At 38.4% G+C, this 14,837-nt stretch overlaps 1 protein-coding gene across 1 annotated transcript in view; it reads right to left on the bottom strand.

Moving 5' to 3' along the window:
- Nucleotides 1–14,837, bottom strand: part of OXCT1 (3-oxoacid CoA-transferase 1) — an 84,173-nt gene that overhangs the window by 56,643 nt on the left and 12,693 nt on the right. Inside the window, exons 4-7 of the mRNA XM_087759773.1 lie at nt 10,300–10,435; nt 8,083–8,232; nt 6,404–6,510; nt 1,588–1,648 (exon numbers count right to left, since the gene is read on the bottom strand). Of these exons, the coding sequence (XP_087615899.1) occupies nt 1,588–1,648; nt 6,404–6,510; nt 8,083–8,232; nt 10,300–10,435 (454 nt within the window). The remainder of the gene's footprint in view (nt 1–1,587; nt 1,649–6,403; nt 6,511–8,082; nt 8,233–10,299; nt 10,436–14,837) is intronic.

Here is a 14,837-nt window from a genome sequence, read left to right on the forward strand (position 1 = left end):
CCCTGGGTTTGAACTCTTTAATCTAAACACAACATTCTGAATTCAACTTTGGAAGAAAGACACTTAAAAGTTAAGCCAATGAGGCATTGTATTTGGCTGAAAATATCTATTTGTCCTAAATCTCCGGTTATGCCTCTTCACTGATTAATTTGTCCATAAAAAACAGAGCTGTAAAGTACTATTAATGTGCCACCTTGCAAAAAGATTGTCACTTTTTAAATGGCATTGAAAATGCAACAAGACTCACGGTGAACACAGTTCACAGCAGATCTACTAAAGACTGTTAACTGGAATTATAGCAAGAAGGATGTCACATAATTGCTGCTCACTGACAAGAAAATTCTACCCTATCACACGTGCATAGAAACGCAGAAAGATAGAATGAGATGGAATGTAGGTGGAAGGCTTTGATCTACTTAAATTCTCTAAATGCCAGACTGAACAAAGTATGAAGGGCAAGTGACTAGAAGGAAAGGGAATGATGAAAGATTATTTATTTAATTTTTAAGTGGAAAAATATTTTAAACCTTCCTTGAAAACCAACTGTGAAAATTCACGTACTGCTGCTGAATTGTCACTGTAAGTCATGTGACAAATTCTATGGTATTTTTTGCCATAGTTCTGTAAAACACAAAGAAATAACTCAAGTTCCCAAATGCATTATCCAGAGATGTTTATATAACAAATACATTTTCTAGATAAGATTTAAAAATAAAAAACCAAACCAAAACCCCACACCCAAACAGAAAACCAAACCAAACCAAAAACCCTGAAGAAATACAAGCCTCTTCTATTTAGAATTTACTAGAAATAGTCTAGAAGAGTTTGTCTTGATCTTACTGTCAAACCATATTCAGCTTTTATTAGGCATATAAAAAAATTTCAGAGAGAGTGATGGAAAAGCTAACAGAGCAGTCTATCTTTTAGATATTGCTATGCCTTAGCAACTCTCCAGTCACCAATATATTTCCAGTGTACACTGCTCCATGTTTTTAAACATTATCATTTTACACAACAAGGAAAAACGAAAAAAGATTGGAAGAAACTTCTAGATCATCTAGTCCATCCTCTTTCTCAAGGCATAACCAAATGTCTGTCTCTCATTCTGGACTGACATTTATGTAACTTACTAAATTTTAGAGACCACAACTGTGATAGCGCCATGATTTGCCCAATCTATATTGTTACGTACTTATCCGTATTATCAGGAAGTTTTGCATAAGGTCTTATGTGAATCTTCTCAAGTACAGTCTAAGCCTACTGCTTCTTCTTTCAACCACATATTTCATTTAACAAATTTGAAGGCTGTTGCCATGTTTCCCCTTCAAAGGCTGATCACAGTGAACACAAAGTCCTGGCCGGGATGAGATGAACGATAATAAACTGAGGAACGATAGTGAACTAAACACTAAAACACAGCGTAGTGTTAGGAGGAGGCAATCCAAGGAGACAGGTTAGACCACTGTCCCTGGTGTGAAATGCCCCAAGGAGTGAAGAAAAGGAGAACTCTCTACCCAGAATACCGTGCAAAACAAAAGGGTCGGCTGACTACAGGGGTAGAGGGCTTACTATGTTTCAATTCCCTACCTCTACCACAGTTGTCTTGGCAGCTTTACACATAGGTTGGTTGAAGTTTCTTGCAGTTTTCCTGTGAAAGAAAAGAAAATGAATAAATATTAAAAGCTGTAATAGTACAATGAAAGACTTTTCAGAGATAAGCTACTACAACTACCTCTGTAATACAAACATCACAAATCTTTTCGCCAAATAGCTAGAAGACTAATAAAAAAATAAGAGGAAAGAAAAAGTATTCTGGAATTCGGTAAGCTGCACATGAAATTAAATCATATTTTGCTACATTAGAAAACATTTATTACAGCTCTTTTGGCTTTCAATCTGCACATTGTTTAATTGAAATTGGGTATGCTACTGATATCTTCATTTATTAGATCCAAGAGCAGCAGCAAGCTGGGCTTTGTACAATGCACCTTCCCACTATTTCACTGAACAAAGAATGAAATCAGTCTCCACAGGGGGGCCAGCACAAAGCCTAACAACCTCTCAAGTCCCACATATGCCTTCATAATTCAGACTAGGACTTGGGATAGCACTTTGCACAGTAGTAAACTTAATCCAATTCTCTTGATTAAAAAAGCTGTGCCAGTTTTGGCACTCAATGCAAGACTCTGGCATTCATCCTAAGTATTCCCATGCAGTATTTCTGTAACAAGGAAGAAGAACCTCTAGGGAACAAAAGTAATACATGACATATGACCATGCTGGGATCTGCACTGAGATCCTAGTAGGCACAAGGAAAAACAAGCGAGCTGTGTCAGCCCCTCTCTGTATTTTTCAGAAAGCAAACAAAACTGTGTGGCATGATATTTAAGAAGAAGTATGTATATTTTAGTGGGGTTCACTGACTGAGAAGCCTCAGCATTTTTCCTCTTTTAAAAAGTAGAATTCTTGAAAATTTTTCATCAAAATACATGAAACTAGGGTTCAAAACAAATCAAAACCTCCTTCCCCCCCGTCCCCGTTTCATAGAAGCATTTTCTTCTGACCATCCTTTTTTCGCAAAGCCTTCTCCTTTCTTCACCCTTTTGTGCAAGGACCATGCCCAGTGCTATAGCCATGCTGAACTTTGAGATGCTGCTGCCACCTCGTGGCTTCGGGGGGAGGTAGGGAATCGAAATGGCCAAATCCTGAGACTACCATGCAGTTTTAACAGGATTTCTAGTGCAGAGACTTACAGAATCAAAGCTATACCCAAAGACACATATCTTGGGGAAAGCCCTGTTTTACTGACAATACACAGCAGCTGTGAAGCCTCTAACAGAAGCTACAGAAGGAACACTATCTTTTGTCTGTGGGTCTCCTCTGTGGCTGCGTAAACACAAAAGGATGTAAGAAGAGGAAACCATGGGAAAAAAAAAAAAAACAAAACAAGACTTGAATTTATATTCTTCTCTTAATGCATGAATACAATACTAGCTAGTAGTAATTTACGGAAAACTACCCTAAACTAGGCAGAGTAGAAAAATGAAAAGAAAAACAGAGTTACAAAAGCTGAATTAAAATAGCAGGCGAACGGATACAGATCAGGGAAGGCAGATGTGGAAACAAAGAATTCAGTATTTCATCCCAAGCGACAACTTTTCTGATCCAAAGACTAAGACTTTGGCTCTTTCTGAGCCAAAGATTCTCAAGATCATAGTGGCTGGTCTCCCAGTAAAAGAAACTGATGTAAAATTATTTTTACATAGGGGGAAAAAGTTACAATAAAACATTTCAATGTCAAATTAAGAAAAGTTAATGGGCTTGATTCTGACCCTATTTATAAAAGCTTATGCAGCTTAGAATGTTCTTCGGTTAGTAAAGTTGTTTCAGAAGCAGCAGTCTTCTACAAGATGAAAGGTCTTATTTCTAAAGAACACATCATCCAGAAGAAGAAAAAACAGAAACACTATACTTATTTTCCAACACAGAATATTGTTCAGGTTTTTGCAGTACGAAATCCAGAAACTAGCTAGCCAAGTTGTCCTTTTTATATTAAGATAGCTTTCTGGACATCTAGACTTAGCAATGTCTACAAAGTCCATTGTTCCAGCAATTAATTCCTAAGCTGACCCAGAGACATGACAACAGCTTTTCTCCCAAAGACAAAAGATAGCAAACTAGTTCATATTAGACTAAACCAATGAACTACATCCACTACGTACCTAATGAAGGGAAACCTCAGATAAGAGTTCACTTTACATATTGCAGAACCACGTGAAGCATGAAGAGATGACCTGACATGACTGACTGTGACAGCAGGGACCCTGACTCAGGTTATCCCTTCAGCGTCTCTGTTCCTTTGTCAAGAGTGTACTTTAATCGGCACCAAACCACACCTTCCTTTGTGAAGTGGAAGTATACTGGGCTAGAACAACTCCAAAGCAGAATGGAACCAGATGAAGAGGGAGGGAAGTCAAAGGAGGCAGAATATCCACAAAAGCAGTGGCACTCCCTGCTCTTGTCCCTAAGGAGGCACAGCTCCAGGGGAGCTTAAGACCTGGAGACACTCTGTTCTGCTAAGCAGAACTAGTACCTGCATCAGACTAACAAAGCGAAATGCCCATATATGCATCCTTTCAGCTAGCACAGGAACAAGGTGAGGATTAGTTCATTATGTTTGAGGGAGTCTTGGATTATTTGTCTTGGTAATGGTGCACTATACCTAAGGATTATTATCTACTGGGCCAGGCACAGGTCTTGTTAGGCAGAAGCTGTAGTGCAGAATAGTCCACTCAGCATAAAGATACCTGGAAGGAATGCAGCCATACCATGCTGTATGGAACAAAAGAGCTAGGAGACACCAAGTATCATGTAGAAAACCCTGTTTAAAAAATTGCTTTCTAAAGGAGCTGGTGCCATTCTGTACCCCCAAGAAAACAGTATAGCTTCATGTATGAGAACAGACCAAAAAAACTCATGCTGGCCTGTGATCCAAATAAGTCTACCTAAAGTACATCCTTTAGATTTAAAAAAGCTCTTAGCTTGAGGGTGATCAACAACAGTTTGGCAGACACTTACTCCATTCCTATAAGCTCACAGATAGCAGAGTCATGGGAAACACACTACGAATAGTACCGCACTGCTGTGAAAGTGGTGGTAGATGTGAGTAAACACAGAGCTTATGTCTATCTAGGCATACCTCAGCAAACAAAAACAGAAGTCACATAATAAAAGTATGGAAGGGTCCCACTGGCAGTGAATACATACTCAGTATGTAGCACAATGTCAAAAATACATTTTCCTTTTCATCCTGCAGATCACAGAAATATTGCTGTTATATTCTACTCTATTACAATCTCCTCCTCTGTTGTCTCCCGCAGGCTATATGATAAGCCTGTGTTTCTCTGTTGTAGGCCATGAGGTAATCTATGTCTCATCCAAAACCAGACTGCGTCACTGCTTATTATAAGCAAATTCTTTTAAACTAGCAATAATCTACATGGAATAAACACTGGATGATGATGTTTCTGTCTTCGATTAGTTACACTTGAAAGAAGAAGTCAAGATTTTTAGGTCTCCACTACGGACAAAAGTAGCATCTGGTATCAACTGTATTGTGTGAATGTGGGAGACATACGAAAACTTCTGAAAAAACAGGAGGGAGAGGGAAAGGCATAACAAGAGACCACAGGACATAACAGAAGAGGGAGAAATCGGAGAACGCAACCAGTCTGTTTCAGTGGAGAATGAAAGAATTGTTCACAGGTAAGTAAGCATCAGTAGATAGATACAGAGTAAAAGCACAGACAGTAGAGGCTCAAGATCAAACAACAAGCCCAGGGGGAAGACTATTTCCTGTATTCCATGTCCCAGAGCCTAAGGAAAGCAGTTTAGCAGCCATCAAATTCATGTGCACGCACACAACAAAGTTCAGTTTTCAATCAGAAACTACCTTGTCTTGCCAGTGGGCAAGCCAGGATGTCAAGAGTTGGGTAAAATAAAAAATTCTTTCTTAATTTTCAAGTATTTAAAATTAATATTATATCTGTAAGATATAATAAAAATTTATGTCAATACATGTGTATATATACATATATACACACAGAAAAAAGCATTACTTCATTGGTATTATTTTATCTGTGGATTTTTCAGTTGCTTTTTCAACTCCTTGTTTGTTTTAATACATACAAAGACAGGCTGCATCATTCCGTATCTTCTTGTAGTAAACTCCAACTGATTACCATAACACTTACCTTTCATCTGATAGCCATAAAACAAACAAATAAAAACCAGATGTTAAACATAAGCAAACCTCTCCTGCTTCAGTTCAGGACAAACCAGAGCACAAATGTAGCAAGTCAAATAAATGATGTTATCACTAGTGCAATGCCCAAACTTTTCATTAAGTTCATATGATGCCTCTCCCTACACCGCTGAGATCAAATCAACTTTAAACACAGTTTTCTGGGGACAGAATCAAGTTTTCCCATCACTGACTGGCCAGGAGACTGACTCAGCTCCCTTCTCTTGACATACATGAACCTGCACTTCTTGGGTCACCCTTCAATTGCCCAAGGAGAAGGACCCAAACTAACATGAAAATTGAAATGAACAGAATGTCACTACATTTCTCCACAGTCATCATAATGACATTGGTCTGCTATGTCTCATTTTTAACTACCAATGTTTTATTTCACAGCTATGTTTGAATTCTCAAAAGTCATTAGAAAAAGCGATTATATTTTGTTTTTCATAGCAGTATAATGTGACAGTAGGGAAAGGCAATATGAAAAAGTTAAATCAGTAAAACATTATTTTGCCATCACACAGGAGACAGGATTCTCCTTGTCTTTCATTATCTAAACTATTGAAGAATCTTTTCCCACTGGTAAACAAGTCATACCTGAAAATGATGTTTCCTGCACGATCAGCCTTCCATGCCTTCACAAGAGCAAAATCTCCTGTAATCGACTTCTCCAGAATAAAGTGACGGCCATCAAACTCTCGCACCTACAGAGAAAAATACACTATTGAGATGTAGGTTTCTTCAAACAGATCTCCCATGTAATATATTTTTTATGGGGTTAATTTTACAGACTATTATATTTAAACTTCTTTTTTGTACTACATAAAGTTTTATCTGAAAAAATGTAGCTCAACTGTATAATAACAGAGAAGCATTGAAAGGCTCTAAACCCCAGTTTCATCATAGTGTCTCTGTTTAGTGAAACAGAACAAGAATCAGATCCATATTCCTGCTGCTCCATCTACTGGAATTAGATATGGTTTTTTTCCTGCACATCTACCAGCTAACCAAAAACTGAAATGCTAAAGCAGAACTGTTGAAAAAGTTCATAATCACTGCCCACCACCAGAAACCTCAAATCTAAAATGAAGTGGATTTGAGACAGAGTACTCAAATCACATGATCTGAGCTATTTAGAATTTCTGAGAGGGGGAGGAAGTATGACAAAAATGTATCAGAAGTCAGTTTTTCAGTCCCGTAAAAGCAGATCTGAGCTTTTATAAAATGACACTTGCATTTGAAATGGATTTGGAGAATGATTTGATCGAATCATACTAGTCATGTTATTATCCCCCCAAAAGACTGAGGAGAGTAAGAGAGACTTTTCCACAAATGTTAAAATTACAAGAAAAATGTTATCAAAATTATAAGCTATTTAATAAAGAAAACATTCCTTCAAATGGTAAAACATTACAATGACATATTCAGTAAGAAAATTAAGGAAAAAAATACTAAGTTAATTATTAGATAATACTGAAAATAGCTGTGTATAAAATACATGAAAATCGGGGGGGGGGGGGAATTACCTTTATCCCAGAGACATTCTTGAGGTATAATTTAATGCCGTTTGCAGCCTGATTGAAACATACAGCATTAGCCCCATCCATTTCTTCAAGTACAGTTATGGCACTGAGAAATCTCTTCCCTTCTCCGAATTCTACATCCAATTTCAATATGAAGCCCTTGTTTCTCACTTGGAAGCCACACTCCTTTTGTTTCTTTGCAATTTCAAATACTTAGACTACATTGCATTTCAACTGTTGGCAAATGTGTTTCCTGAAAGTCTGTGTCAGCTGAGCTCTTCCCTGTTTAACAGGAAAACATACCATCTCTTCTAATGCTAAAGCTTCATGTACAGCTGCAGGGCTGCTTACTCCACACCACAGTATTTAAGGAGCACCTGCCCCACTAATAAATTGTTCTTAATCCATACTGTACACTGCACTGGCCTGGTACAAGATTTTCTTTGAATACACAGCGAACCTAGTCAGAGAACTGCCAAGTGAAGAGTAATTCAGCAAGGCAGGTTTTTACTTGGACCAGTTCTTGATGCTAAGTCACCCTAAAGCTGTAAAAACTTTTCTAATGCATCACAGAGGACAGAAGTGAGCAGTGGGATGAAAACTAATGTGTCTGGTACTACAGCCATGCTGTTAATCCAATATACCAATGTTAAACTTGGCCAGGAGGTGTTTAAACCACTGTTTATCTTGGAAATATGTAAGAAATTCAGTTTTCAAAGTAGAAGGCTTCCTAATAACAAATTGACATCTTACCTCTCTTGGCTGGCTGGCAATGGCAATGGTGCCATCTGTGTTGTATTTGATAGGCGCACCCCCTTCCTGCACCAGCGTCCCATAGCCGGTACTGGTGTAAAACGCTGGGATTCCTGCTCCTCCTGCTCTAATACGTTCAGCAAGCGTACCCTATGGGAAAACACATTTAAGAACTAGTCATTTGGGAACAACAAATCAAACTTTGATGAATGGCTTGCATGAACTTGTTTTTACATCCTGTCATTTGGAGCTTTTCCTTCTGAACTCAGCAGACCATCACATCTATTTCTTCCTTCCATTTTAGCTCTCCTTTGTGGGATTGGTACTGGATATGGCAAGAAATGCTTCACCACAGCCATAAATTGCTCAAGAGCACAACATCACTCAACTCACTGTCAACACCCAAGCCCCAGCGCTGTGCTGTGCCTCCTCTCCTTCAGCTTGTTTCCCAATCCGTTAGTCTGAGAAGAATACAGAGTTCTTTTTCTCTTTCCCATGTGGCTACATATGCTAGAATGATTTTCTTTTATATCAGTCCTATACATTTATGTTTCATTCTCCAACATCTTAAGAAAAACTTCATACCTCGCTCCAAGTTGAAACAGCCACACATAGGGGATTGAGAAAGGGAGTCCAGTGATCTGGGCTGCCTGTACTAAGAATACCAAGAAGCTGACAGAACAGCATTTCTACTCTATTTGACCACCCCATCTGCACTCTGCTCTGTGTCCAGCTGTACCACAGATATGAACAACCCAAATTCCTCATCAGCTTTAATTATTGACTTATGGCCAAAGACATGTCTACGTGCTTTTCATTAGTGTCCTTTCCCATCTTTTTTTGTATTTTTCTGGATTCAAAGCAAGATAAGACTGTCATGGTCAATTATCTAGCTTGACAGCCTCCAAAACACAGGTTGCATTTTCCCCAGTTATCCTGCAAGAAACATAATGACTTCTGGTAGGTTTACAAAACGGTGGCAAGAGGCAGATGCAAACCATGCAATGAGACAAAAGTCCTGTGTTCCAAGCAGCCTTAGCATGTCAAGATCTCACCATAACCTCTCCCTTACCATGTAACAAGGAGACAACAGTCCCCCATTTTGCCTAAAGTCATACCAAACTTGAAGAGCATTTTCCAAAAGCCTAGTGCATCTTGACACAAACGTTTCAAATCCTCACATCTCCTACCAAGTCATTAATTCACCTTACTGTTTACCATTACACGCTGTAGACCCAGTATTTTCATGCTGGATCTACATAGCTTGTCTGTGCAGTTCACAAAGCCAATTACATGTCTAAGGAGTTCAAGGACTTCTACATGAAAGCACCCAACATTAGGAAAAAGGAGAAAATGAACTGTGAGATGTGCGACTTTTAAAACATGAGAAGTGACAAGTGCCTGGTTATTTCCATGTCAGCTGACTGTGTATAAAAGGAGCTTTTCTGCCCACCTCTGCAATTCTAAGAGACATTCCCAAGAGATGGAGCCCAAGACTCTCTTCTCCATAAAAACTCAAGACTGTTGCTTCTCCCAGAGACTTAAATCAATAGCTGTTTAAAGCCCAAAGGTTATGTGTCACCTTTCGAAATGCCACACACCAACATGCTGTAGACTTTAGAGTACTAATTTCACAAAACTGGATCTCAATAGAATGTGGCTGATACTCATGATTTTAGGATCTCATTGCATTCAGGCTATTTGGGTAGCTTGGCAGTGCTAAAATAATTAAAACTATGGTGCTAAAGAGTAAACTTGTACATACTGGTTTGTAACACTATGCAGAGATTAATTTAGTTAAGATTTAATGAACAAGCTCAAAAGAGTTATGTCTCACAATGAACTGAAATCCTCTAAGTTGATTCCTACCCACTAGATGGCAGACGCTGCAAACGCAACATCCCAATACGGGAATTCAGCAACTCCCTGACTTTATCCCCTTTACATGGGCCACAGGAGAGACCATACTTTATGTGTTTTTCTACAATCTGGGAGAAACTACCAAAAATCAAACATTGTACAATAAAATATACATATGTATATATACACACACACACTTGACATGAATATAACGTAACAAGCCATAAAAGGAATTCAGCCCATGATCCCAAGATGGCAAGTGCCATCTGTCTTTACTGCACACGTGCACATTAAGCATTATTCAATTCAGTATTCTAGATGAAATGAAATCATCAGTCTCCTAGAGACACTCCTTACCTGCGGTGTAAGCTCAACTTCAAGCTCGCCAGATAAATACTGGCGTTCAAATTCAGCATTCTCTCCAACATATGATGACACCATGCGTTTTATCTGCTTAGTCTGAAGCAGAAGACCAAGTCCAAAATTGTCAACACTGTGTAGAAAAAGCCAGACAATACTCAGCATTTCTAACAGTTTTGTTGTATTCAAAGCACTTGATAAACTTTGATGACTTAACAAGATAAGACAAAGTTATCTCCCCCCATTTTAGACATAAGGAGTTGGAGACAAAAATCAAATTCCAGCTTTTAGGAGAAAGAACATCAAAGCCACAATTAAAATTTAGTAGTCCAATGCTCAGACCTCATCTCTTCCAAGGCACTGAATACCTCCAAAACTTCATTTTTATGACATTTCACATGTAACAGCTACAAATAGCAGCTTAACAAGTGCTGTTTCTTTACATACCTGCTCTTTTAAAAAGCCTTACTAATTAATAAAAAGTCACACATGGCACAACCTGGCTTTGAGTGAACAAAGGCTTATTTTTTGTTTAAAGTCTCACTCCCCAGGAAAAAAGCAAGTGATTGCTTAGCAGCTCAAGGAGAAAGGCACATTCACATGGTTTGAATATAAGGTAAGGGAATATTTGTATTTAAATTTTCTTATTACAGTAAATAATTCGCTTTCTTATTAAGAAATTGCCTACTCCAGCAAAAGATACTAACACTGCAGTCAGGATTTTCTCGTCTGTGTCATAGTCTCAGCTTAAACTGAATGCCGAAGATAACATAAAACATTTTTCTTGTGACAGTGCTTCTAAATTCTAATATCCTAAAGACATTACTCTCTATTAGTCTTTAGCATTTTTGTGATATTTGTCACCCTATATTGTGTACTGATGGGACAAGAACGTATTTCAAGAGTTCCTGTAACAAAAGGGCTCTGTAAAACAGCTATTTCAATTTGAAAAAGACATGAAGTTAAAATATAAAAATGGAAATAAACAGAGATGATATTACGAGGGCATGTTTCTTTCACATTTCCAACACATTATGCAGGATATTGGCAGACTGGTACGTGTGTGCAAAGCTCCTCTACATTTACATTGGTCTCTGCAACATATGAGTGGAGAACTCAGACCTTCCACTCCCACTATGGGAAAGATGGTGTAACCCAGAAGTGCCTCACAAAAAGTGATGTATATCTGCCACTAGTTGTCTCAATTCAGTATGACTTAATTACCCACACAATGGCTTGAGATTTCAGGATAAGAAATATTGAAAAATATTAAAAGAATCCTTTAAGAAACCAAACCCAGTATCCAGCATGCTGTAATTAACATGCACATGTGCTTACAATATATGCATCCCATTGAAAACACCACTCCTGAAGAAGAGCTCCAAAAAGGTTGTCTGTATTTTCTGATTCTATTAACTGCTTTAGTGAAATATATCTCTTTCCTATATAAATCTCACATCTTGGTATTCTTACACCACCATGTCTACAATACTGCTTCCTTCCCTAGGTACTGTCAGAAATGAACTTGCTTTCCACTAATAACCAGATGGAGAAAGTACTGCATCAGACTGCTTTCCCTCTATTCTCCCTCCTAATACCTTACCCAAGTTACTGGTAAGTATAGCCCCTAATCCCAGCTTTATAAGCTATGGTGATGGGGAAAGAAAAAGAATGTACAGGCGACAGGTATAAGTACTGCAATACAAATCTATGCTCCCTATACAAAAAAATACTATCTTACTCAAAAGAGGGGAAAAAGAGTCTCAGATAAAATGCTGAGTGCGCTGAGAGGTTATTTGTTTTGCACAATGAATCAGTGCAGATCAGACGAAAGAAGCCACTGAGCCACAACCAACTCTCATTCAATGTATGTTAATATTCCACCTCTTCAGGATCCGTGTCAGACAACCCAGCTGTGACCTCCTGGCATCCTTTCAAAAGGCCCGATTCAAAAAGTTTACTATTATACAGTATTCATTTTCAAATATAAAAGTGCTAACAGTGAACCCACTTTTACAACAGCACCACTATCCTCTTGCTCACCAGCGCCAATGTCCCATAGCATCACTGCGTGTGAAGGGAGAGGGGCTGAGCAGAGCAGTACCAGCACCAGCTCTTCGCCTCCTACGATACTCACCAAGCTCCATGGACAGACACGCAGCCAGAAAGACTTCTCAACTGCATGCATAATAAGGACTATTTTAAGGTTAGGACTATTTTAAGACGACAGCCCACTTCGATGCATACTCAGGCACTTCGGAAATTGCATTAGAGGAAGTGAAACAATCTTCTCTGATCTGGTTCTCTGAATTTATTCCGTGTTCTCTAGATGTAAAGAACTTGACTTATTATAAAAGCTTTCTCCACTACCCAACTCTGGCCTATTAAAAAAAATTAAAAATCTAACTCTGACGTAATGTTAAAAACGTTGCAGTGCCAAAGCCTTGAGAATAAAATGTGTGCTGCCTGGAAACAGGCTATATTTCTAACTCCCCAAATGAAAAAACCCCAGCAGTTTGAAACTAAAAGAGCTGGGAATAGAATAGAAAAAGGAGTCTTGTGGGCAAAGAAAGGGATTAAAAAAAACAATAAAAATACTAATGCCAGAATTTCCTGTATAGGGTCACTCAAAACAGGACAAACCCTTTCACAAGAAAACCATCAAACCCTGACCTCTCGTTACAAAAGGTAATAAGCCAATGTAGCAGACCAGCCAATATCTGACAGCAGTTTAATGGGTTTGTATAACTACAGTACTGTGTAGCAAAAATACAGAAGTTAAACAAAACTGTGCAGTGCTTTGTAGTGCAAGAAAGAACAAGCAGGGGCAGCTTGAACTGGTTACAAATCAGATTGTGCTATTTCTATGTATCATTCAGAGGGTTAAGACTACTCTTACCATTGCAAAACTTCCAAGCTATCAAATAGAAACAGGCAGACACGAGATTTCTGCATGCAGACAACAAAATTCTGAGTGCACGTTCACATGAGAAAGGGATGGCAACAGCGGGTCAACAGCAGATTTGTAATGGTTAAAGAAATTTCTGCCTCATTTCACTGTATAATTGTGTATAAACACAATTGCTGTCACTCATCTTATATGCTTATTCTAGATGTAAATTTCTCAAAAGAAATATAGTGCTATCCATCCTTTTTAAGGCTGCAATCTGCATTCAGGTTTCCAGCTGAAATAACCGTTTTGCTTTCCATGCACATCAGATTCCCTTTCATCTCCCTCCAAAAACTCATTTTGAGCACTTCAGCCTATTTTATGTTTCCTATGTTTTTTCTTGTATTTGAATATCCTAAGAAACCAACATTTCACACAGCAGAGAAAATGCTGTTCTCACTCCTATTCTCCCTACCCTTTGCTCTTTATTTCTTTATTTCTTCTTTATTCTTTGCTCTTATTCTATTCCAGAATAAAAATAAAAAAACAATTTCTGATTTAGGGAAATTTCTTTCAATATAATATTTCAATACAACATTTTTAATGTTACTTACCTGTTCTCCCTTTCCATATTTTGCTGCTTTCTTGGTTGCTTTGTTTTAGGCACAAAAGTTTCTTTGAACTTTTCAGCTTAAATTATGTCTATGCTGAAAATGTTACCCCTAAAATATCTGTCTTGCAGGTAATGCCCTTCCTATCAAATAGTAACCATAAAAAAAAAAAAAAGATCCTTTACTGAGTGCATGGAAAGAATAAATCCTGTATACCAATTTTAAAAGCTGGGTTCGGTTCTTTAAAAATGTAAACAAAGGTGAGTGCAATCAAAACGTGTTGCCCTAGATGGGAAGGAAAAAGGCGTGGTGGAAGCCGATACAGTTGTTATGTATGCTGTTGGAAAAGGGAAAGTACGCGTTAGTGCTAGACAGAGAATGCGTTCCTTTGCCCTCAAAATTTTAAGGTCTCTAGAAGTTTCCCCATTCTGTATTAGGATGAAATCTGAATCAACAGAATACATGAAGCATATAGGAAGAGATCTAGCCTGGCACTCATCAAGAACATAGGTGACGCAAGTTCCCCATTCTACTGGTGCAGATGACAAAAAGTAATCACAATTAAGGAGGTCTGGTTGTTTAGCAACACATCCCCTCCTATTGTTTTGTCCCTCTCAGACCTACTAAACCTTCCTGTCAAAAACTAACGTCTGCCTTTTCTAATAAATAAAATTAACCAAAGACAAATCCTAGCCCAGATCTAGCCCACATATCTCAAGTATACTGCAAGTAGTCAAACGCAGCATGTCGATGTTGCACTCCACATAAATAGTAATTTGCAGCTCTCAAACCTTTCTCTTCCGTGGCTCAAGCAAAACACCTTCTACAGCATCACAGAGAAAAAGAGATTACCTAAATTTCCAAGCTGATAAAAGCTTCACACACCGACATGCCCTATGCAGCCTGATGAAGCAGGGAATAGAAATTTGCATTCTTATGCAGAAAAAAAGATTTGGAATGTCACACTACTCTGGCAAGAAACGTCAGATTGGGGGGGGGGGGGGGGCTGGGGAGTAAGGAGATAATTACACTCT

Source organism: Nipponia nippon, unplaced genomic scaffold (genome assembly GCF_047370975.1).
Source record: "Nipponia nippon isolate SJK-2023a ecotype South Korea unplaced genomic scaffold, ASM4737097v1 scaffold_20, whole genome shotgun sequence".
Classification (NCBI taxonomy): domain Eukaryota; kingdom Metazoa; phylum Chordata; class Aves; order Pelecaniformes; family Threskiornithidae; genus Nipponia; species Nipponia nippon.